The sequence below is a fragment of the Tachypleus tridentatus genome, chromosome 12 (genome assembly GCF_004210375.1).
Source record: "Tachypleus tridentatus isolate NWPU-2018 chromosome 12, ASM421037v1, whole genome shotgun sequence".
Classification (NCBI taxonomy): domain Eukaryota; kingdom Metazoa; phylum Arthropoda; class Merostomata; order Xiphosura; family Limulidae; genus Tachypleus; species Tachypleus tridentatus.
Window position 1 is genome coordinate 125,640,712 of NC_134836.1, and position 27,778 is coordinate 125,668,489.

General features: G+C 31.9%; 1 protein-coding gene across 6 annotated transcripts in view; it reads right to left on the reverse strand.

The window, feature by feature from the left end:
- The window catches only part of LOC143234618 (coiled-coil domain-containing protein 93-like), a 94,725-nt gene that overhangs the window by 36,255 nt on the left and 30,692 nt on the right, over positions 1–27,778 (reverse strand). For 4 of the 6 annotated variants that reach the window (XM_076472087.1, XM_076472086.1, XM_076472085.1 and 1 more), the window contains 5 exons: positions 26,072–26,228; positions 22,471–22,542; positions 21,373–21,481; positions 21,095–21,177; positions 14,724–14,761 (listed from right to left, as the gene is read on the reverse strand). In XM_076472087.1, the coding sequence (XP_076328202.1) occupies positions 14,724–14,761; positions 21,095–21,177; positions 21,373–21,481; positions 22,471–22,542; positions 26,072–26,228 (459 nt within the window). The remainder of the gene's footprint in view (positions 1–14,723; positions 14,762–21,094; positions 21,178–21,372; positions 21,482–22,470; positions 22,543–26,071; positions 26,229–27,778) is intronic. The other 2 variants (XR_013018738.1, XR_013018737.1) reach the window with 1 other exon arrangement.

Sequence of the window (27,778 nt, forward strand, 5' to 3'; positions counted from 1 at the left end):
AACAACTATTCATCTACTAGAAATACACAGTAATAACAACTATTCATCTACTAGAAATACAATTTACAAATTTTATGTCAGTGATATGAAATGTTAAACATTACACACAGTAACAACTATTCATTCATCTACTAAATACAGTACAAGTACAATATGTCAGTGATATGAAATGTTAAACATTACACACAGTAACAACTATTCATCCACTAGAAATACAGTACAATTGACAGTGATATGAAATGTTAAACATTACACACAGTAACAACTATTCATCTACTAGAATACAATTTCAGTACATGTCAGTGATATGAAAATGTTAAACATTACACACAGGTAACAACTATTCATCTACTAGAAATACAGAACCAGTATATATGACAGTGATATGAAATGTTAAACATTACACACAGTAACAACTATTCATCTACTAGAAATACAGTACAAAATTTTATGTCAGTGATATGAAATGTTAAACATTACACACAGTAACAACTATTCATCCACTAGAAATACAAGTACATGAGCAATGTTGATGGAAATGTTAAACATTACACACAGTAACAACTATTCATCCACTAGAAATACAGTACAAATTACATGTCAGTGATATGAAATGTTAAACATTACACACAGTAACAACTATTCATCTACTAGAAATACAGAACCAGTACATGACAGTGATATGAAATGTCAAACATTACACACAGTAACAACTATTCATCTACTAGAAATACAGTACAAGTACATGTCAGTGATATGAAATGTTAAACATTACACACAGTAACAACTATTCATCTACTAGAAATACAGAACAAGTACATGACAGTGATATGAAATGTTAAACATTACACACAGTAACAACTATTCATCTACTAGAAATACAGTACAAGTTTATGTCGGTGATATGAAATGTTAAACATTACACACAGTAACAACTATTCATCTACTAGAAATACAATTTACAAGTACATGACAGTGATATGAAATGTTAAACATACACACACAGTAAACAACTATTCATCTACTAGAAATAACAAGGTACAAGTACATGTCAGTGATATGAAGTGTCCAACATTTTTTTACAGTAACAACTATTCATCTACTAAGAATACACAGTACAAATTTTGTGTCAGGTGATATGAAATGTTAAACATTACACACAGTAACAACTATTCATCTACTAGAAATACAATTACAAGTACCATCACAGGTGATATAAGAATGTTAAACATTACACACAGTAACAACTATTCATCTACTAGAAATACAGTACAAGTACATGTCAGTGATATGAAATGTTAAACATTACACACAGTAACAACTATTCATCTACTAGAAATACAGTACAGTACATGTCAGTGATATGAAATGTTAAACATTACACACAGTAACAACTATTCATCTACTAGAAATACAGTACAAGTACATGACGGTGATATGAAATGTTAAACATTACACACAGGTAACAACTATTCATCTACTAGAAATACAGTACAAGTTTATGTCAGTGATATGAAATGTTAAACATTACACACAGTAACAACTATTCATCTACTAGAAATACAGTACAAGTACATGACAGTGATATGAAATGTTAAACATTACACACAGTAACAACTATTCATCTACTAGAAATACAGTACAAGTACATATGACAGTGATAATGAAATGTCAAACATTACACACAGTAACAACTATTCATCTACTAGAAATACAGAACCAGTACATGACAGTGATATGAGTAATGTTAAACATTACACACAGTAACAACTATTCATCTACTAGAAATACAAGTACAAGGGTGTGTCAGTGATATGAGAATGTTAAACATTACACACAGTAACAACTATTCATCTACACTAGAAATACAGGTACAAATTACATGTCAATGATATGAAATGTTAAACATTACACACAGTAACAACTATTCATCTACTAGAAATACAGTACAAATTACATGTCAGTGATATGAAATGTTAAACATTACACACAGTAACAACTATTCATCTACTAGAAATACAGTAAGTACATGTCAGTTGATATGAAATGTGTTAACATTACACACAGTAACAACTATTCATCTACTAGAAATACAGAACAAGTACATGACAGTGATATGAAATGTCAAACATTACACACAGTAACAACTATTCATCTACTAGAAATACAGTACATGTCAGTGATATGAAATGTTAAACATTACACACAGTAACAACTATTCATCTACTAGAAATACAGTACAACATGTCAGTGATATGAAATGTTAAACATTACACACAGTAACAACTATTCATCCACTAGAAATACAATTTTATGTCAGTGATATGAAATGTTAAACATTACACACAGTAACAACTATTCATCTACTAGAAATACAGAGGTACATGTCAGTGATATGAAATGTTAAACATTACACAGTAACAACAACTATTCATCCACTAGAAATACAGTACAAGTACATGTCAGTGATATGAAATGTTAAACATTACACACAGTAACAACTATTCATCTACTAGAAATACAAGTACAAGTACATGTCAGTGATATGAAATGTTAAACATTACACACAGTAACAACTATTCATCTACTAGAAATACAGTACAAAGTACATGTCAGTGATATGAAATGTTAAACATTACACACAGTAACAACTATTCATCTACTCTAGAAATACAGTAAAATTTACATGTCAGTGATATGAAGTGTTAAACATTACACACAGGTAACAACTATTCATCTACTAGAAATACAGTACAAGTACATGTCAGTGATATGAAATGTTAAACATTACACACAGTAACAACTATTCATCTACTAGAAATACAGTACAAGTACATGTCAGTGATATGAAATGTTAAACATTACACACAGTAACAACTATTCATCTACTAGAAAATACAGTACATGACAGTGATATGAAATGTTAAACATTACACACAGTAACAACTATTCATCCACTAGAAATACAATTGCAAAGTAATATGTCAGTGATATGAAATGTTAAACATTACACACACAGTAACAACTATTCATCTACTAGAAATACAGTACCAGTACATGACAGTGATATGAAATGTTAAACATTACACACAGTAACAACTATTCATCTACTAGAAATACAGTACAAATTACGTATGTCAGTGATGTGAAATGTTAAACATTACACACAGTAACAACTATTCATCCACTAGAAATACAATTACAAGAATTACATGTCAGTGATATGAAATGTTAAACATTACACACAGTAACAACTATTCATCCACTAGAAATACAGTACATGACAGTGATATGAAATGTTAAACACATACACACAGTAACAACTATTCATCCACTAGAAATACAGTACAAATTCACATGTCAGTGATATGAAATGTCAAACATTACACACAGTAACAACTATTCATCTACTAGAAATACAGAACCAGTACATGACAGTGATATGAAATGTGAAACATACACACACAGTAACAACTATTCATCCACTAGAAATACAGTACAAGTACATGTCAGTGATATGAAATGTTAAACATTACACACAGTAACAACTATTCATCTACTAGAAATACAGTACAAGTATATGTGGTGATGAGAAATGTTAAACATTACACACAGTAACAACTATTCATCTACTAGAAATACAGTACAAGTACATGTCAGTGATATGAAATGTTAAACATTACACACAGTAACAACTATTCATCTACTAGAAATACAGTTACAAGTATTATGACAGTGATATGAAATGTTAAACATTACACACAGTAACAACTATTCATCTACTAGAAATACAGTACAAATTACATGTCAGTGATATGAAATGTCAAACATTACACACAGTAACAACTATTCATCTACTAGAAATACAGAACAAAGTACATGTCAGTGATATGAAATGTCAAACATTACACACAGTAACAACTATTCATCTACTAGAAATACAGTACAGTTTTATGTCAGTGATATGAAATGTTAAACATTACACACAGTAACAACTATTCATCTACTAGAAATACAATTTACAAGTTATATGACCTTGATAGTGAAATGTTAAACATTACACACAGTAACAACTATTCATCTACTAGAAATACAGTACAAAATTACATGACAGTGATATGAAATGTTAAACATTACACACAGTAACAACTATTCATCTACTAGAAATACAATTTACAAAGTACACATGTCAGTGATATGAAATGTTAAACATTACACACAGTAACAACTATTCATCTACTATACAATACAGTACATGTCAGTGATATGAAATGTTAAACATTACACACAGTAACAACTATTCATCTACTAGAAATACAGTTACAAATTACATGTCAGTGATATGAAATGTTAAACATTACACAGAGTAACAACTATTCATCTACTAGAAATACAATTATGTCAGTGATATGAAATATTAAACATTACACACAGTAACAACTATTCATCTACTAGAAATACAGTACAAAGTACATGAGGTGAGTGTGAGAATGTCATTACATTACACACAGTAACAACTATTCATCTACTAGAAATACAATTTCAAGTACATGTCAGTGATATGAAATGTTAAACATTACACACAGTAACAACTATTCATCTACTAGAAATACAGTACCAGTACATGACAACGGTGATATGAAATGTTCAAACATTACACACAGTAACAACTATTCATCCACTAGAAATACAGTACAAGTTACATGTCAGTGATATGAAATGTTCAAACACATTACACACAGTAACAACTATTCATCTACTAGAAATACAGAACAGTACATGACAGTGATATGAAATGTTAAACATTACACACAGTAACAACTATTCATCTACTAGAAATACAAGTACAAAGTACATGTCAGTGATATGAAATGTTCAAACATTACACACAGTAACAACTATTCATCTACTAGAAATACAAGTACAAATTACATGTCAGTGATATGAAATGTTAAACATTACACACAGTAACAACTATTCATCTACTAGAAATACAGTACAAGTATATGTCAGTGATATGAAATGTTAAACACATTACACACAGTAACAACTATTCATCTACTAGAAATACAGAACCAGTATATATGTTGACAGGTGATATGGAATGTAATCAAACACATTACACACAGTAACAACTATTCATCTACTAGAAATACAAGTTTACAAGTACATAATCAGTGATATGAAATGTTAAACATTACACACAGTAACAACTATTCATCTACTAGAAATACAGTACAAATTTATATGACAGTGATATGAAATGTTAAACATTACACACAGTAACAGTAACAACTATTCATCTACTAGAAATACAGTACAAGTTACATGTCAGGTGATATGAAATGTTAAACATTACACACAGTAACAACTATTCATCTACTAGAAATACAGTACAGTATATGTCAGTGATATGAAATGTTAAACATTACACACAGTAACAACTATTCATCTACTAGAAATACAGTACAAGTACATGACAGTGATATGAAATGTTAAACATTACACACAGTAACAACTATTCATCCACTAGAAATACAGTGGTACATGTCAGTGATATGAAATGTTAAACATTACACACAGTAACAACTATTCATCTACTAGAAATACAATTACCACTAAATTACGCATGACAGTGATATGAAATGTTAAACATTACACACAGTAACAACTATTCATCTACTAGAAATACAGTACAAGTACATATCAGTGATATGAAATGTTAAACATTACACACAGTAACAACTATTCATCTACTAGAAATACAGTACAAGTACATGACAGTGATATGAAATGTTAAACATTACACACAGTAACAACTATTCATCTACTGGGAAATACAGTACTACATGACAGTGATATGAAATGTTAAACATTACACACAGTAACAACTATTCATCTACTAGAAATACAGTACATGTGAGTGATATGTAATGTTAAACATTACACACAGTAACAACTATTAATCTACTAGAAATACAGTACAAGTACATGTCAGTGATATGAAATGTTAAACATTACACACAGTAACAACTATTCATCTACTAGAAATACAGTACAAATTACATGTCGGTGATATGAAATGTCAAACATTACACACAGTAACAACTATTCATCTACTAGAAATACAGTACATGTCGGTGATATGAAATGTTAAACATTACACACAGTAACAACTATTCATCTACTAGAAATACAGTACATGTCAGTGATATGAAATGTTAAACATTACACACAGTAACAACTATTCATCTACTAGAAATACAGTACATGTCAGTGATATGAAATGTTAAACATTACACACAGTAACAACTATTCATCTACTAGAAATACAAGTACAAGTGTACATGTCCCAGTGATATGAAATGTTAAACATTACACACAGTAACAACTATTCATCTACTAGAAATACAGTACAAGTTACATGTCAGTGATATGAAATGTTAAACATTACACACAGTAACAACTATTCATCTACTAGAAATACAGTACAAGTACATGTCAGTGATATGAAATGTTAAACATTACACACAGTAACAACTATTCATCTACTAGAAATACAGTACAAGTACATGTCAGTGATATGAAATGTTAAACATTACACACAGTAACAACTATTCATCCACTAGAAATACAAGGTACATGACAGTGATATGAAATGTTAAACATTACACACAGTAACAACTATTCATCTACTAGAAATACAATTTTACAAGTACATGTCAGTGATATGAAATGTCAAACATTACACACAGTAACAACTATTCATCTACTAGAAATACAGTAACCAGTATGATGTCAGTGATATGAAATGTTAAACATTACACACAGTAACAACTATTCATCTACTAGAAATACAGTACAAAGTACATGTCAGTGATATGAAATGTTAAACATTACACACAGTAACAACTATTCATCCTACTAGAAATACAGTACAAGTACATGTCAGTGATATGAAATGTTAAACATTACACACAGTAACAACTATTCATCTACTAGAAATACAGTACATGACAGTGATATGAAATGTTAAACATTACACACAGTAACAACTATTCATCCACTAGAAATACAGTACAAGTACATGTCAGTGATATGAAATGTCAAACATTACACACAGTAACAACTATTCATCTACTAGAAATACAGAACCAGTATATGACGGTGATATGAAATGTCAAACATTACACACAGTAACAACTATTCATCCACTAGAAATACAGTACAAGTACATGTCAGTGATATGAAATGTTAAACATTACACACAGTAACAACTATTCATCTACTAGAAATACAGAACCAGTATATGACGGTGATATGAAATGTCAAACATTACACACAGTAACAACTATTCATCTATTAGAAATACAGTACAAGTACATGTCAGTGATATGAAATGTTAAACATTACACACAGTAACAACTATTCATCTACTAGAAATACAGTACAAGTTACATGTCGATGATATGAAATGTTAAACATTACACACAGTAACAACTATTCATCCACTAGAAATACAATTTACAAGTACATGTCAGTGATATGAAATGTCAAACATTACACACAGTAACAACTATTCATCTACTAGAAATACAGTAACCAGTATATGACGGTGATATGAAATGTCAAACATTACACACAGTAACAACTATTCATCTACTAGAAATACAGTACAAGTACATGTCAGTGATATGAAATGTTAAACATTACACACAGTAACAACTATTCATCTACTAGAAATACAGTACAAGTACATGACAGTGATATGAAATGTTAAACATTACACAGTAGTAACAACTATTCATCTACTAGAAATACAGTACAAGTACATGTCAGTGATATGAAATGTTAAACATTACACACAGTAACAAACTATTCATCTACTAGAAATACAGTACATGTCAGTGATATGAAATGTTAAACATTACACACAGTAACAACTATTCATCTACTAGAAATACAGTACAAGTACATGACAGTGATATGAAATGTTAAACATTACACACAGTAACAACTATTCATCTACTAGAAATACATTTTGTACATCAGTGATATGAAATGTTAAACATTACACACAGTAACAACTATTCATCTACTAGAAATACAAGTACAAGTACATGACAGTGATATGAAATGTTAAACATTACACACAGTAACAACTATTCATCTACAGAAATACAATACAAAGTACGTGTCAGTGATATGAAATGTCAAACATTACACACAGTAACAACTATTCATCTACTAGAAATACAGAACCAGTATATGACAGTGATATGAAATGTCTAAACATTACACACAGTAACAACTATTCATCTATTAGAAATACAGTACAAATTACATGTCAGTGATATGAAATGTTAAACATTACACACAGTAACAACTATTCATCTACTAGAAATACACATAAAGCAAGTACATGACAGTGATATGAAATGTTAAACATTACACACAGTAACAACTATTCATCTACTAGAAATACAGTACAAGTACATGTCAGTGATATGAAATGTTAAACATTACACACAGTAACAACTATTCATCTACTAGAAATACAGTACAAGTATATGACGGTGATATGAAATGTTAAACATTACACACAGTAACAACTATTCATCTACTAGAAATACAAGTACAAGTACATGTCAGTGATATGAAATGTTAAACATTACACACAGTAACAACTATTCATCTACTAGAAATACAGTACAAGTACATGACAGTGATATGAAATGTTAAACATTACACACAGTAACAACTATTCATCTACTAGAAATACAGTTACAAGTACATGTCAGTGATATGAAATGTTAAACATTACACACAGTAACAACTATTCATCTACTAGAAATACAAGTACATGTCAGTGATATGAAATGTTAAACATTACACACAGTAACAACTATTCATCTACTAGAAATACAATTACAAATGACAGTGATATGAAATGTTAAACATTACACACAGTAACAACTATTCATCTACTAGAAATACAGTACATGTCAGTGATATGAAATGTTAAACATTACACACAGTAACAACTATTCATCTACTAGAAATACAGTACAAGTACATGACAGTGATATGAAATGTTAAACATTACACACAGTAACAACTATTCATCTACTAGAAATACAGTACAAGTACATGTCAGTGATATGAAATGTTAAACATTACACACAGTAACAACTATTCATCTACTAGAAATACAGTACAAGTACATGAAAGTGATATGAAATGTTAAACATTACACACAGTAACAACTATTGATCTACTAGAAATACAGTACAAGTACATGTCAGTGATATGAAATGTTAAACATTACACACAGTAACAAGTATTCATCCACTAGAAATACAGTACAAGTACATGACAGTGATATGAAATGTTAAACATTACACACAGTAACAACTATTGATCTACTAGAAATACAGTAAAAGTACATGACAGTGATATGAAATGTTAAACATTACACACAGTAACAACTATTCATCTACTAGAAATACAATTTACAAGTACATGTCAGTGATATGAAATGTTAAACATTACACACAGTAACAACTATTCATCCACTAGAAATACAGTACATGACAGTGATATGAAATGTTAAACATTACACACAGTAACAACTATTCATCCACTAGAAATACAGTACAAGTACATGTCAGTGATATGAAATGTCAAACATACACACACAGTAACAACTATTCATCTACTAGAAATACAGAACCAGTATATGACAGTGATATGAAATGTTAAACATTACACACAGTAACAACTATTGATCTACTAGAAATACAGTACAAGTACATGTCAGTGATATGAAATGTTAAACATTACACACAGTAACAACTATTCATCCACTAGAAATACAGTACAAGTACATGTCAGTGATATGAAATGTTAAACATTACACACAGTAACAACTATTCATCCACTAGAAATACAGTACATGACAGTGATATGAAATGTTAAACATTACACACAGTAACAACTATTCATCCACTAGAAATACAGTACAAGTACATGTCAGTGATATGAAATGTCAAACATTACACACAGTAACAACTATTCATCTACTAGAAATACAGAACCAGTATATGACAGTGATATGAAATGTCAAACATTACACACAGTAACAACTATTCATCCACTAGAAATACAGTACAAGTACATGTCAGTGATATGAAATGTCAAACATTACACACAGTAACAACTATTCATCTACTAGAAATACAGAACCAGTATATGACAGTGATATGAAATGTCAAACATTACACACAGTAACAACTATTCATCCACTAGAAATACAGTACAAGCACATGTCAGTGATATGAAATGTCAAACATTACACACAGTAACAACTATTCATCTATTAGAAATACAGTACAAGTACATGTCAGTGATATGAAATGTCAAACATTACACACAGTAACAACTATTCATCTATTAGAAATACAGTACAAGTACATGACAGTGATATGAAATGTTAAACATTACACACAGTAACAACTATTCATCCACTAGAAATACAGTACAAGTACATGTCAGTGATATGAAATGTCAAACATTACACACAGTAACAACTATTCATCTACTAGAAATACAGAACCAGTATATGACAGTGATATGAAATGTCAAACATTACACACAGTAACAACTATTCATCTATTAGAAATACAGTACAAGTACATGTCAGTGATATGAAATGTTAAACATTACACACATTAACAACTATTCATCTACAAGAAATACAGTACAAGTACACGACAGTGATATGAAATGTTAAACATTACACACAGTAACAACTATTCATCTACTAGAAATACAGTACAAGTACATGTCAGTGATATGAAATGTTAAACATTACACACAGTAACAACTATTCATCTACTAGAAATACAGTACATGTCAGTGATATGAAATGTTAAACATTACACACAGTAACAACTATTCATCTACTAGAAATACAGTACAAGTACATGACAGTGATATGAAATGTTAAACATTACACACAGTAACAACTATTCATCCACTAGAAATACAGTACATGTCAGTGATATGAAATGTTAAACATTACACACAGTAACAACTATTCATCTACTAGAAATACAGTACAAGTACATGGCAGTGATATGAAATGTTAAACATTACACACAGTAACAACTATTCATCTACTAGAAATACAGTACAAGTACATGTCAGTGATATGAAATGTTAAACATTACACACAGTAACAACTATTCATCTACTAGAAATACAGTACAAGTACATGTCAGTGATATGAAATGTTAAACATTACACACAGTAACAACTATTCATCTACTAGAAATACAGTACATGTCAGTGATATGAAATGTTAAACATTACACACAGTAACAACTATTCATCTACTAGAAATACAGTACAAGTACATGACAGTGATATGAAATGTTAAACATTACACACAGTAACAACTATTCATCCACTAGAAATACAGTACATGTCAGTGATATGAAATGTTAAACATTACACACAGTAACAACTATTCATCTACTAGAAATACAGTACAAGTACATGACAGTGATATGAAATGTTAAACATTACACACAGTAACAACTATTCATCTACTAGAAATACAGTACAAGTACATGGCAGTGATATGAAATGTTAAACATTACACACAGTAACAACTATTCATCTACTAGAAATACAGTACAAGTACATGTCAGTGATATGAAATGTTAAACATTACACACAGTAACAACTATTCATCTACTAGAAATACAGTACAAGTACATGTCGATGATGTGAAATGTTAAACATTACACACAGTAACAACTATTCATCTACTAGAAATACAGTACAAGTACATGTCGATGATGTGAAATGTTAAACATTACACACAGTAACAACTATTCATCCACTAGAAATACAGTACAAGTACATGAATAATATTCTTTGATAGATCGTTTAGGCAGACTATTCATGATGAATGTTAGTTGAATGATCAACAAGTACTTGTAGAAACACAACTATAGATCAGGTTTTGAGTGTTTTGATCTTATGATCAATTTACTCAGCTATTGAAAACAACAGTAACGTGTAATGTGATCAGGTTACTCAGGTATTGTAAACAACAGTAACATTATGTGATCAGGTCACTAAGCTAATTACAACAACAGTAACTTGTAATGTGATCAGGTTACTGACCTATTTACAACAACAGTAACATTATGTGATCAGGTCACTAAGCTATTTACAACAACAGTAACTGGTAATGTGATCAGGTCACTAAGATATTTACAAAAACAGTAACTTGTAATGTGATCAGGTTACTAAGCTATTTACAACAACAGTAACATATAATGTGATCAGGTTACTAAGCTATTTACAAGAACAGTAACATGTTATGTGATCAGGTCACTAAGCTATTTACAACAACAGTAACATGTTATGTGATCAGGTCACTAAGCTATTTACAACAACAGTAACATGTTATGTGATCAGGTCACTAAGCTAGTTACAACAACAGTAACTTGTAATGTGATCAGGTCACTAAGCTATTTACAACAACAGTAACATATAATGTGATCAGGTCACTAAGCTATTTACAACAACAGTAACATATAATGTGATCAGGTTACTAAGCTATTTACAACAACAGTAACATATAATGTGATCAGGTTACGAAGCTATTTACAACAACAGTAACATGTTATGTGATCAGGTCACTAAGCTATTTACAACAACAGTAAGGTGTAATGTGATCAGGTTACTAAGCTATTTAAAACAACAGTAATGTGTAATGTGATCAGGTTACTAAGCTATTTAAAACAACAGTAATGTAATGTGATCAGGTTACTAAGCTATTTAAAACAACAGTAATGTAATGTGATCAGGTTACTAAGCTATTTAAAACAACAGTAATGTGTAATGTGATCAGGTTACTAAGCTATTTAAAACAACCGTGATGTGTTATGTGATCAGGTTACTAAGCTATTTAAAACAACAGTATTGTGTAATGTGATCAGGTTACTAAGCTATTTAAAACAACCGTAATGTGTAATGTGATCAGGTTACTAAGCTATTTAAAACAACAGTAATGTGTAATGTGATCAGGTTACTAAGCTATTTAAAACAACCGTAATGTGTAATGTGATCAGGTTACTAAGCTATTTAAAACAACCGTAATGTGTAATGTGATCAGGTTACTAAGCTATTTAAAACAACCGTAATGCCTTATGTGATCAGGTTACTAAGCTATTTAAAACAACCGTAATGTGTAATTTGATCAGGTTACTAAGCTATTTGAAACAACAGTAATGTGTAATGTGATCAGGTTACTAAGCTATTTAAAACAACCGTAATGTGTAATTTGATCAGGTTACTAAGCTATTTAAAACAACAGTAACATGTTATGTGATCAGGTTACTAAGCTATTTAAAACAACAGTAATGTGTAATGTGATCAGGTTACTAAGCTATTTAAAACAACCGTAATGTATAATGTGATCAGGTTACTAAACTATTTAAAACAACAGTAACGTGTAATGTGATCAGGTTACTAAGCTATTTACAACAACAGTAATGTGTAATGTGATCAGGTTACTAAGCTATTTAAAACAACCGTAATGTGTAATGTGATCAGGTTACTAAGCTATTTAAAACAACAGTGATGTGTAATGTGATCAGGTTACTAAGCTATTTAAAACAACCGTAATGTGTAATGTGATCAGGTTACTAAACTATTTAAAACAACAGTAATGTGTAATGTGATCAGGTTACTAAGCTATTTACAACAGTAATGTGTAATGTGATCAGGTTACTAAGCTATTTAAAACAACCGTAATGTGTAATGTGATAAGGTTACTAAGCTATTTAAAAAACAGTAAGGTGTAATGTGATCAGGTTACTAAACTATTTACAACAACAGTAACGTGTAATGTGATCAGGTTAGTGTAAAGTCCACACCAGTCAGATACAGTAAACAATGTTTATAATATTTTACTGTAAACTAAACCACAGTAAATAATGTTTAGTATCAGTGAGCTTAGTTTCTATAGATAGTTATAGTTTCTGTAATGTTGTGTCTAAAGAAAGAAGTGTGGAAATATGTTTCTATTAATAACAATATCATATGTTACTCATTGTACTTTTATATCATGTATGGTTTTACTTTAAATACCACATAAAGCTACATGAGGGCTATCTATGCTAGCTGCCCCTAATTTAGCAGTGGAAGACTAGAGGGAAGATCCCTAACCATCACCTCCCACTGTAAACTCTGGAATCATTTTTCACCAATGAATAGTGAGATTGAACATAATATTATAATGCCCCTTTGGCTGAAAGGATAAGGATGTTTGGTGGGAAGAAGATTCAAACCTATGACCCTCAGATTGAGAATCATGTGTTTAAACCATCTGGCCAGGCCATAGCATGTTATATCAACTACTGAATCAGACAGTAAAAGTCAGTTTGCATATGAATGATAAAAGGTAAAAAAGACAACCATTTTCTTTCATTAGTCCATTAACCATAATACACTGAGGGAATTTTGAGGCTTACTGGCATGATTGTGTTTAGTTATTAATATTGTTTGCTTTTAATTTTTAATCACAACTTCAAACTTCTGAACTATTTGAAAGGCTGGGAAAATGTTTGTATTTCCAGAATTAACAATACCTGATTAGTGATACTCTATAGAATTAAACAAAATAGGTGTATAAATGTACTTACTCTGTAAAGTTGTCCAGAATGGAATTTAATAGATTCACCTTAAAACAATATCAGCGTTAATAAAAACATGTCATATTGTGAATTAAAAACACTTTTAGTGAAAACAACAATTTAACACAATTTACTGTAAATACACCAAGTAACTAATTATTTAATAGTTGGTTCATTATGAAAGTTCACTATGGTTCCACTGATAGCAGTGATAATTAAAACTAGCTTTATTCTTAAGTATCAACTACAACTATACTCTCCTTACATGTATTCATTCGCTTCAACTACAACTACACTCTCCTTACATGTATTCATTCTCTTCAACTACAACTATACTCTCCTTACATGTGTTCATTCTCTTCAACTACAACTATACTCTCCTTACATGTGTTCATTCTCTTCAACTACAACTATACTCTCCTTATATGTGTTCATTCTCTTCATCAACTACAACTATACTCTCCTTACATGTTCATTCTCTTCAACTACAACTATACTCTCCTTACATGTTGTTTCATTCTCTTCATTAACTATAACTATACTCTCCTACGTACATGTGTTCGTTCTCTTCAACTATAATTATGCTCTCCTTACATGTATTGGTTCGTTCTCTTCATCAACTACAACTATACTCTCCTTACATGTGTTCATTCTCTTCGGCTACAACTATACTCTCTCCTTACGTGTGTTCGTTCTCTTCATTAACTAACTATACTCTTACGTATTGGTTTCATTGATGTTTTATCAACTACAACTACACTCTCCTTACGTGATGTTCGTTCTCTTCATCAACTACAACTATGCTCTCCTTACGTGTGTTCGTTCTCTATTTCATCGGCTACTAACTATGCTCTCCTAACGTGTGTTTCGTTCTCTTCATCAGCTACAACTATACTCTCCTTACGTGTGTTCGTTTCTTCTTCATCAACTACAACTATACTCTCCTTACGTTATTATTCATTCTCTTCAACTACAACTATACTCTCCTTACGTGTGTTCATTTCTCTTCATCAATCTACAACTATATCTCTCTCCTTACGTGTGTTCGTTCTCTTCATCAGCTACAACTGACTATGCTTTTTCTTACGTGTTCTATTCTTCTTTCATCAACTACAACTATGCTTTCTTACATGTTGTTTCGTTCTCTTCATCAACTACAACTATGCTCTCCTTACATTGTGTTCGTTCTCTTCATCAACTACAACTATATCTCCTTCTCCATGCGTTCGTGGTTCATTCTCTTCATCGGCTACTGACTACACTCTCCTTATATGTGTTCGTTCTCTTCATCGGCTACAACTATACTCTCCTTACGTGTGTTCGTTCGTTCTCTTCATCGGCTTCTAACTATACTCTCCTTACGTGTGTTCATTCTCTTCAACTACAACTATACTATCCTTAGCTTGTGTTCATTCTCTTCAACTACAACTATACTCTCCATACGTGTGTTCATTTCTTCTTCAACTACAACTATACTCTCCTTACGTGTGATTCATTCTTTCATTAACTACAACTATACTCTCCTTACGTGTGTTCATTTGATCTTTTATCAACTACAAATACACTCTCCTTACGTGTGTTCGTTTCTCTTCATCAACTACAACTATACTCTCCTTACATGTGTTCGTTTCTATTTCATCAACTACAACTATACTCTCCTAACATGTGTTCGTTCTCTTCATCAGCTACAACTATACTCTCCTTACATGTGTTCGTTCTCTTCATCAACTACAACTATACTCTCCTTACGTTGTATTCGTTTCTCTTCAACTACAACTATACTCTCCTTACATGTGTTCGTTTATTCTTCATCAACTACAACTATACTCTCCTTACGTGTGTTCATTCTCTTCATCGGCTACAACTATACTTTCCTTACGTGTGTTCGTTCTCTTCATCAACTACAACTATACTCTCCTTACGTGTGTTCGTTCTCTTTCATCAACTACAACTATACTCTCCTTACATGTTCGTTTCTCTTCATCAGCTTCAACTATACTCTCCTTACGTGTGTTCGTTCTCTTCATCAACTACAACTATACTCTCCTTCGTATGTGTTCATTCTCTTCATCAAGCTACAACTATACTCTCATACGTGTGTTCGTTCTCTTCAACTATAATTATGCTCTCCTTACATGTGTTCGTTCTCTTCATCAACTACAACTATACTCTCCTTACATGTGTTCGTTCTCTCTTCAACTACAACTATGCTCTCCTTACATGTGTTCATTCTCTTCATTAACTTCAACTATGCTCTCCTTACATGTGTTTCATTGTCTTTTATCAACTACAACTACACTCTCCTTACGTGTGTTCGTTCTATCTTTCATCGGCTATACTATACTCTCCTTACGTATGTGTTCATTCTCTTCATCAACTACAACTATGCTCTCCTAACATGTGTTCATTCTCTTCATCAACTACAACTATACTCTCCTTACATGTGTTTCGTTCTCTTCATCAGCTACAACTATACTCTCCTTACGTTGTTCATTCGTCTCTTCAACTACAACTATACTCTCCTTACATGTGTTCGTTCTCTTCATCAGCTACAACTATACTCTCCTTACGTATGTGTTCATTCTCTTCATCAACTACAACTATACTTTCCTTACGTGTGTTCGTTCTCTTGATCAGCTACAACTATGCTTTCCTTACGTGTGTTCGTTCTCTTCATCAACTACAACTATGCTCTCCTTACGTGTGTTCGTTCTCTTCATCAGCTACAACTATACTCTCCTTCGTGTGTTCGTTCTCTTCATCAGCTACAACTACGCTCTCCTTACATGTGTTGATTCTCTTCATCAGCTACATAACTATGCTCTCCTTACGTGTGTGTTCGTTCTCTTCATCAACTACAACTATACTCTCCTTACATGTGTTCATTCTCTTTCAACTACAACTATACTATCCTTACTTGTGTTCGTTCTCTTCAACTACAACTATATCTCTCCTTACGTGTGTTCATTTCTTCTTCAAGCTACAACTATACTCTCTTACATGTGTTCATTCTCTTCATTAACTACAACTATACTCTCCTTACATGTTATTGTGTTCATTGATCTTTATCAACTACAAATGCACTCTCCTTACGTGTGTTCGTTCTCTTCATCAACTACAACTATACTCTCCTTACGTGTGTTCATTCTCTTCATCAACTACAACTATACTCTCCTAACATGTGTTCGTTCTCTTCATCAACTACAACTATACTCTCCTTACATGTGTTCGTTCTCTTCATCAACTACAACTATACTCTCCTTCGTTATTGTTCGTTCTCTTCAACTACAACTATACTCTCCTTACATGTGTTCATTCTCTTCATCAGCTACAACTATACTCTCCTTACATGTGTTCATTCTCTTCATCAACTACAACTATACTTTCCTTACATGTGTTCATTCTCTTCATCAACTACAACTATACTTTCCTTACATGTGTTCATTCTCTTCATCAACTACAACTATACTCTCCTTACATGTGTTCATTCTCTTCATCAACTACAACTATACTCTCCTTACGTGTGTTCATTCTCTTCATCAACTACAACTATACTCTCCTTCATGTGTTCATTCTCTTCATCAACTACAACTATACTCTCCTTACATGTGTTCATTCTCTTCATAAACTACAACTATACTCTCCTTACATGTGTTCATTGTCTTCATCCTCAATGCTTTATAAAATGTTGATTTTATGTAATTGTATCACAAACCACCTGGTGGACAATGCTGAACAAGATTATAAAATAACACTGTAGAAAAACAAACAATTACTAAAGTGATTCCTACGTTCTGAATAAAACTTCTTCTTAAAACCATAAAAACCAATATTCTGTTAAAAGTGAAAAAGACTTCCTTCAGTCATGACAGCTACACTTCTATATTGAGGAATCATGCAAGCATGGTGTTTTTAATTTACATATGAGTTCACAATAAAGAAATAATTTACAGAAAGTTTAGAAACAAGTGAAATAATTGTTTGCTTTATAAACTGAATTCAGATACAACTTTCTGCAACAGTTCACTAAACTATTTAAAACAACAGTAACACAATGTGATCAGATTACTAAACTATTTAAAAGAACAGTAATGTGTAATGTGATCAGGTTACTAAACTATTTAAAACAACAGTAACGTGTAATGTGATCAGGTTACTAAACTATTTAAAAAAACAGTAATGTGTAATGTGATCAGGTTACTAAACTATTTACAACAACAGTAAGGTGTAATGTGATCAGTTTACTATACTATTTGAAACAACAGTAACATGTAATGTGATCAGGTTACTAAACTATTTACAACAACAGTAATGTGTAATGTGATCAGGTTACTAAACTATTTAAAACAACAGTAACACAATGTGATCAGATTACTAAACTATTTAAAAGAACAGTAATGTGTAATGTGATCAGGTTACTAAACTATTTAAAACAACAGTAACGTGTAATGTGATCAGGTTACTAAACTATTTAAAACAACAGTAATGTGTAATGTGATCAGGTTACTAAACTATTTACAACAACAGTAATGTGTAATGTGATCAGGTTACTAAACTATTTACAACAACAGTAAGGTGTAATGTGATCAGGTTACTAAACTATTTGAAACAACAGTAACGTGTAATGTGATCAGGTTACTAAACTATTTAGAACAACAGTAACATAATGTGATCAGGTTACTAAACTATTTACAACAACAGTAACGTAATGTGATCAGGTTACTAAACTATTTACAACAACAGTAACGTAATGTGATCAGGTTACTAAACTATTTACAACAACAGTAACGTAATGTGATCAGGTTACTAAACTATTTAAAACAACACTAACATAATGCGTTCATGTTACTAAACTATTTACAACAACAGTAACATAATGTGATCAGGTCACTAAACTATTTACAACAACAGTAACATGTAATATGATCAGATTACTAAACTATTTAAAACAATAGTACAATAATGTGATCAGATTACTAAACTATTTGAAACAACAGTAACATAATGCGTTCATGTTACTAAACTATTTACAACAACAGTAACATAATGTGATCAGGTCACTAAACTATTTACAACAACAGTAACATGTAATATGATCAGATTACTAAACTATTTACAACAACAGTAACATAATGCGATCATGTTACTAAACTATTTACAACAACAGTAACATAATGTGATCAGGTTACTAAACTATTTAAAACAATAGTAACATAATGTGATCAGATTACTAAACTATTTAAAACAACAGTAACACAATGTCATCAGATTACTAAACTATTTAAAAGAACAGTAACATAATGTGATCAGGTTACTAAACTATTTAAAACAACAGTAACATGTAATGTGATCAGGTTACTAAACTATTTAAAACAACAGTAACGTGTAATGTGATCAGGTTACTAAACTATTTAAAACAACAGTAACGTGTAATATGATCAGGTTACTAAACTATTTACAACAACAGTAACGTGTAATGTGATCAAGTTACTAAACTATTTGAAACAACAGTAACGTGTAATGTGATCAGGTTACTAAACTATTTACAACAACAGTAATGTGTAATGTGATCAGGTTACTAAACTATTTACAACAACAGTAATGTGTATTGTGATCAGGTTACTAAACTATTTAAAACAACAGTAATGTGTAATGTGATCAGGTTACTAAACTATTTAAAACAACAGTAACGTGTAATGTGATCAGGTTACTAAACTATTTACAACAACAGTAATGTGTAATGTGATCAGGTTACTAAACTATTTAAAACAACAGTAACGTGTAATGTGATCAGGTTACTAATCTATTTACAACAACAGTAATGTGTAATGTGATCAGGTTACTAAACTATTTACAACAACAGTAATGTGTATTGTGATCAGGTTACTAAACTATTTAAAACAACAGTAATGTGTAATGTGATCAGGTTACTAAACTATTTACAACAACAGTAATGTGTAATGTGATCAAGTTACTAAACTATTTGAAACAACAGTAACGTGTAATGTGATCAGGTTACTAAACTATTTACAACAACAGTAATGTGTAATGTGATCAGGTTACTAAACTATTTACAACAGTAATGTGTATTGTGATCAGGTTACTAAACTATTTAGAACAACAGTAACGTTTTATGTGATCAGGTTACTAAACTATTTACAACAACAGTAACATAATGTGATCAGGTTACTAAGCTATTTAAAACAACAGTAACATAATGTGATCAGATTACTAAACTATTTAAAACAACAGTAACATAATGTGATCAGGTTTCCAAACTAATTACAATTTTTCTAAATCCAACATTAGAAACAAGTTTGTTGTTGTTTTGCAACAAAAAATCTATGTGTACATTTGAAGCTAGTAATAGAAACACTCACCTCTTTGTTCAAGTACATACGGGTGTCATCGAGGGTGTTGTATAGGGTGTAAAACTGTTTGGTTTCTCTGTGTCTTGCTGAAACTGAAAAGAAACCAGTTATTGTTTACAGAACAATATGGATCATGTATATTACTTTAATTCAAATCTTTGATGAGTAAGTAACACATGTACAAGTTCTTCCAGACAAAACAAAGATAGTGAAGTTCCGACATACAGGTTGGTTTAGAGATTATAATAATTTGTCTATTACAACAATAAGCAGTGATTAAATCACACCTTGGTTATACAGCTCAATAAAACGACGCTGGTACTGATTAAGCTCTGCTCGTGATGGAACCTCGTCTATCTTTCTTTGGAGTGATGCAATTTCTCGATTTTTTTTGGCCTGAAATAATAATTTTCTCAAATATATTTTTCTAAATAAAATTATTAATAATTGAGAATTGGAAATACTTAAAAAATAAATACACTTTATATTTCACATTTTTGTTCATTAACTGTGAGATTAACCAGAAAAACGTGAATTTTAATGTCAAGTATACACACTACTTAAATCATATAAATTATCCTAGAATTAAAATAGTAAACATCTATTCAATATTCTCATGTATTCTATACTTGAAAAGAGAAAAATGTAAATATTAATACTATCCAATCAATAAATAATAAAGTACTAGATATTGCCTGTGTAATAAACCTGAAACCAAAAGTTATAATTCATACCTTGGCAACATGTAAATCTCAGATACAGTTAGGTATACTTTAGGCCTAACCTTTATGTTTTCATCACTACAAGAGCAACACACTAAGTAGTTGTTTTTTCCCAGAATTCTTCACAGAGACAAGATTCGTAATGGTTTTTGTTGTGAGACCAGAAGAATGAAGTCTTAGAAATTTAAAATGTGTTATAACTGTTTTATCTAAACCACAAACACTCTAACCTTAGAAAATCTTAAATTACATTTCAATGTCAACAGAGTGAATCATCAAAAAGTAAACCAACTGTATTTGGAAAGTAGCAAACAAAATAGCTATCTACTCCTTACAAGAAAGTCCACTTTACTTGGTTGTTGGATTTTGTTTTCTTGGGAATTCTTTTCATTTGAACAGAATAAATAAATCTCTATCTTTAGAGTATTGTTTCACTGAGTAGTTCAAATTAATAAGCCAAATGATCAGTTCTTACCAATGACACACTTTTCTTGTGGAATAGCTTGTTATTTGTGAATTATCAGTTGACCAAACAGCTGAAAGTGATAAGCCAAAAGATCAGTTCTTACCAATGACACACTTTTCTTGTGGAATAGCTTGTTATTTGTGAATTATCAGTTGACCAAACAGCTAAAAGTGATAAGCCAAAAGATCAGTTCTTACCAGTAACATTCTTATCTTCTGAAACTTTTCTTTATCTACCGAGTACTGTCGTTCAATCAGTTGAGCTCTCTCCTATAGAAAACGTAAGAAAACATTTTAATGCCATCTTGACTTTGTATGAAATTCTGAGACATTTAGTGGGAAAGAAGGTTTGATAATGAAATGGTTGTAACGTTAAAAATTAGTTCTCAGGGTGTTACGGAACAAAATTGCATTCATAACAAAATGTTTATTACACTTTGTCTACTTCTGTTACAGTATTTTCATTTAAAAAGACATTTTTTGTGCTAACCTCGTTTCTGAATCTTCTTCAAAACTTGTATATTTAACATATTTATTTCTATAACATTAGTAATATAATAACTTGTAAACAGTTGAAATAACTTTCAACAAAACCTGTGAATAAACATTCTATGAGACTATATGAAGCAAAGATCTGGTTTTAGTGTGCTCCGTAAAACTACTTTATTCTGTTTTTGTTACTTTTTTAACAGTATTAATTACAATTTTTAATAAATCTAGTTTTATTATTTTTAATATTCAATTACTCTATTATTATTAGATATTTATCTTACACTAACAGCTTAATATATAGATTTAGGATGACCCTAAATCTCCTGAGCTCGCTGAATCTCATACGATATTATTGGGTTTATGGTCATAAATACTGTTGACATCAAGGGTACCTTACTGATGCAGTAGCACATCTAACATTCTTTATAAGTAAGAATGAGAGAAACGTATATATACCTGATTAGCTATACCAGGGGTCACCAAACTATGGCCCACGGGCCGGATAGGACCCTCGAGGTCATTTTGTCCAGCCTGCCAGCAGCTAGCCGCTTGGAAATAAAAAGTGACATTTCATCAAATGTCATGACAAAATAAATCACACCGATGGTCGCTTTAAGCTGACAAACACAAGACGTTATGCAAAATAAATCACACCGGTGGTCGCTTTAAGCTGACAAACACAAGACATTATGATAAAAAGAAACAAGCCTGTCGTGCACATTTTTAACCAATAGGAAAATTCTTCTTTCGTCCTTGCTGCCCATTTATTCATATTGAAGCACGTATCTATGAATGCATTAGGATTCTAAAAACAAGTACAGACTTAACCCTCGTCCTATCGACTCGTCTTGTAAATTCAGCGGACTAGGGTTACCGCTTCAGCAAGCTCATTTCTCTTAGTAGTCTGGTTATGCTTTTAAGTAACTTCGTTCTTAGGTAAGTGTCGTGGCAAACGTACGTTTCAATATATTTTGTTTGTGTGTTCTTGGACCAGTACAATACTTTTCTCACAGCATTCTGTGTTTTTCATCTTCAGATCCTGTTTTTCCTCACCCATCGTTATGGCTGCTTTTAAAATAAGAAAAGTGGACTCCGAGTGTCGTGAAGAATGGGGAGAAAAGTACTTCTTTGTGGAAACCAGAAAGCTACTTGTGTGATATGCACCGAAAGTGTTGCCGTTTTGAAATAGTACAATCTTCGGAGTCACTATGAAACAAAACACCTATCAACATATTTGAAAATTTTAGGAAAGTTCCGTTCTGAGAAATTTGAATCCATGAAACGTGTTTTTTGAATCTCAAAAGAATCTCTTCACGAGAAAGTTTGCTGAAAATGAATCTGTCACTCGTACAAGTTACAAAATAGTGCATAGGATGGCAGAGCGAGGAAAACCTTTTACTGATGGCAACTTCATCAAAGAGTGTATGACGGAAGCAGCAAATGAGCTGTGTCCTGAAAAAACCAATTTCTTTGAAAGTATCAGCCTTTCAGCAACTTCAGTTGTACAGAGTGCAGAAGAACTTGGAGAGAACATCGCATTACAGATACTCCAGAAAGCTAGAAACTTCCTATTGTATTCTCTGGCACTGGATAAGTCTGCTGATCTCTCGATTATGTCACAACTTCTCGTGTTCATTTGTGGAGTTACTTTGGACTTTCAGATCACGGAAGAGTTGGCATCAGTTTGCAGCATGCACGGAAGAACAACTGGAGAAGACATTTTTATGGAAGTGCATAAAACTTTGCAAGACCATAACCTTCAGTGGAATCAGCTTAGAGGTGTAACATTTGATGGAAGAAAAACATGGCTGGAGTAAAGAAGGGTCTGATGGGGCTGATAAGGAAACAGTTGGAGGATCTTCAACTCTCCAGCACTCTGTTCATACACTGCATCATACATCAGCAAGCACTGTGGAAAAGACTTAGATATTTCTTGTGTACTGAAACCAGTCATTTCTGCAGTGAACTTCATTCGGGGGTCATGCACTTAATCATTGCCAGTTCAAGGCATTTCTTGAAGAAATTGATTCGGATTTCTGTGACTTGCCTTATCACACGGCGGCGAGGTGGCTCAGCTGCGGTAAAGTCTTGTCTGGTTTTTATAAGCTGAGAAGAGAAATAGATATATTTCTTATCGAGAAATATAGAGCCGATCCACTTCTGTTGGATCCAACCTGGTGGTCAAAGTTGTCATATTTGGTTGACATCACATCCCACATGAATGAATTGAACTTGAAACTTCAGGGAAGAATAACCTTGTCTGTGATCTCTATAGAATCATTAAAGGATTTCGGAGAAAGTTGTCATTGTTTGAAGCACATTTGGAAGGAGGAACCTCTCTCATTTTCAGTGTTTCAATGAGTTTCATGCTGGAATCACAAAAGATGTCAACCTGGAGTTTCAGAAAAAGATTATTGGTGATTTAAATAAACATTTTTAGAGAGATTTTCGGATCTTAACAAAATCGAAAGTGACATTCTCTTTTTCAGAATCCTTTTGATTGTGTCATTGATGACGTGCCAGTGGAACTTCAGCTGGAGGTCATCGATTTACAAGGAAATGACTTGTTGAAAGCAAAACACAGAGAGGGGCAACTTATTGAATTTTACAGCTGCATACCTGAAGATGATTTTCCAAAGCTGAAGCAGTTCGCATCAATGTGCGAAATGAAGTATGTGAAATCGGTACATCGATCAAGGTTGACTGATGAACATTTGAAAGCAATTCTAATGATTGGATGCAGCAATTCAAAACCGAACATTGAAGATATATTGAAAGTCAAACGCCAATTTCATAAATCTCACTAACTTTTTTGCAGCTAAGTGAAATTCAGATATGTACTCACGATGTGCGATGTGACAAATGTTTTTACTGATGTCACCTTCTTTGATAACCTTTTGGTAAATAAAAATGTTGGTTGTATTTCTGTTTGTTTTTTATTATGTGTTTGTATTGCATGCTACTCCCACATGGCTAATGTGGCGTCCTAAACTTAGTGTTAAGTCTTTTACAGAGAGCTTTTGTTCTAGCTTATGAGTATTGAACATAATGATCCTTCGGCCTGCGCTTCTTATTCCCCAAGTAATCTGGCCCCCTGTGAAATAGGTTTGGTGACCCCTGAACTATACTCATTAACAGGTTGATTCTCATTTTTGATCCAAGTTGGTATCTTTATCTGAATAGAACTTAATACCAGTGTCAAGAGCTGTAATTGAATATTTAAAAAACTCAATACAGCTCAATACAATTCTCTGTAAAAAATATTGTACAACAAAAGTAGACAACAAAACACAGTAAAATAATCTACCAAGTCCTCAGTGCTTCCATCTTGTGTTGAAGACTTCAAACTATCAACTTGGGTCTGTAAACGGACCAGTTCCTCTTTGCACTGACTTCGAAACTCTTGTTCTTGATGTTTTAGGTTTTCATTCATCATCACTAGTGCCTGTAGCTTTTTAATAACACTAAACAACAGCTTTGATATTTTAATTTGTACTGATACATGTTTCATCTCTATTATTCACCAATCACAAAAGTTACATCTTTCAAAACTGTTGAATATCAGCCAATGACTTCTATTTTTTACCCAAATAAACATTAAACAGTGCCTACAACTTCAGAATATTAAACAATCCTTGATATATTTTTACATTGTTAAACAGTTAAGATTAAGGATTATTTGATAATTCACTATCTTTATTAATGTTTAATAATGCACTTTCAACAGTCCTCAATTGCACAGCCCTACAATGGTTTTATTGTTTTCAAATGTTTAAATTCTACATAATTCTTGTACACTGGATTAAAAAACAGTATCAACTTTTCTCCATCACATACAAACTTCTGTTATGCTTAAAGTACTGGTAACCACTGGCTTAAGATTTCTCTAGACCAGTCACAACCTGTGAGTTTTATCATTCATTCCTCTAGACCAGTCACAACCTGTGAGTTTTATCATTCATTCTAAAACCTAACCAGTCACAACCTGTGAGTTTTATCATTCATTCTAAAACCTAACCAGTCACAACCTGTGAGTTTTATCATTCATTCTAAAACCTAACCAGTCACAACCTGTGAGTTTTATCATTCATTCTAAAACCTAACCAGTCACAACCTGTGAGTTTTATCATTCATTCCTCTAGACCAGTCACAACCTGTGAGTTTTATCATTCATTCCTCTAGACCAGTCACAACCTGTGAGTTTTATCATTCATTCTAAAACCTAACCAGTCACAACCTGTGAATTTTATCATTCATTCTAAAACCTAACCAGTCACAACCTGTGAGTTTTATCATTCATTCCTCTAGACCAGTCACAACCTGTGAGTTTTATCATTCATTCTAAAACCTAACCAGTCACAACCTGTGAGTTTTATCATTCATTCTAAAACCTAACCAGTCACAACCTGTGAGTTTTATCATTCATTTCTCTAGACCAGTCACAACCTGTGAGTTTTATCATTCATTCCTCTAGACCAGTCACAACCTGTGAGTTTTATCATTCATTCCTCTAGACCAGTCACAACCTGTGAGTTTTATCATTCATTCTAAAACCTAACCAGTCACAACCTGTGAGTTTTATCATTCATTTCTCTAGACCAGTCACAACCTGTGAGTTTTATCATTCATTCCTCTAGACCAGTCACAACCTGTGAGTTTTATCATTCATTCCTCTAGACCAGTCACAACCTGTGAGTTTTATCATTCATTCTAAAACCTAACCAGTCACAACCTGTGAGTTTTATCATTCATTCCTCTAGACCAGTCACAACCTGTGAGTTTTATCATTCATTCCTCTAGACCAGTCACAACCTGTGAGTTTTATCATTCATTCTAAAACCTAACCAGTCACAACCTGTGAGTTTTATCATTCATTCTAAAACCTAACCAGTCACAACCTGTGAGTTTTATCATTCATTCCTCTAGACCAGTCACAACCTGTGAGTTTTATCATTCATTCTAAAACCTAACCAGTCACAACCTGTGAGTTTTATCATTCATTCTAAAACCTAAC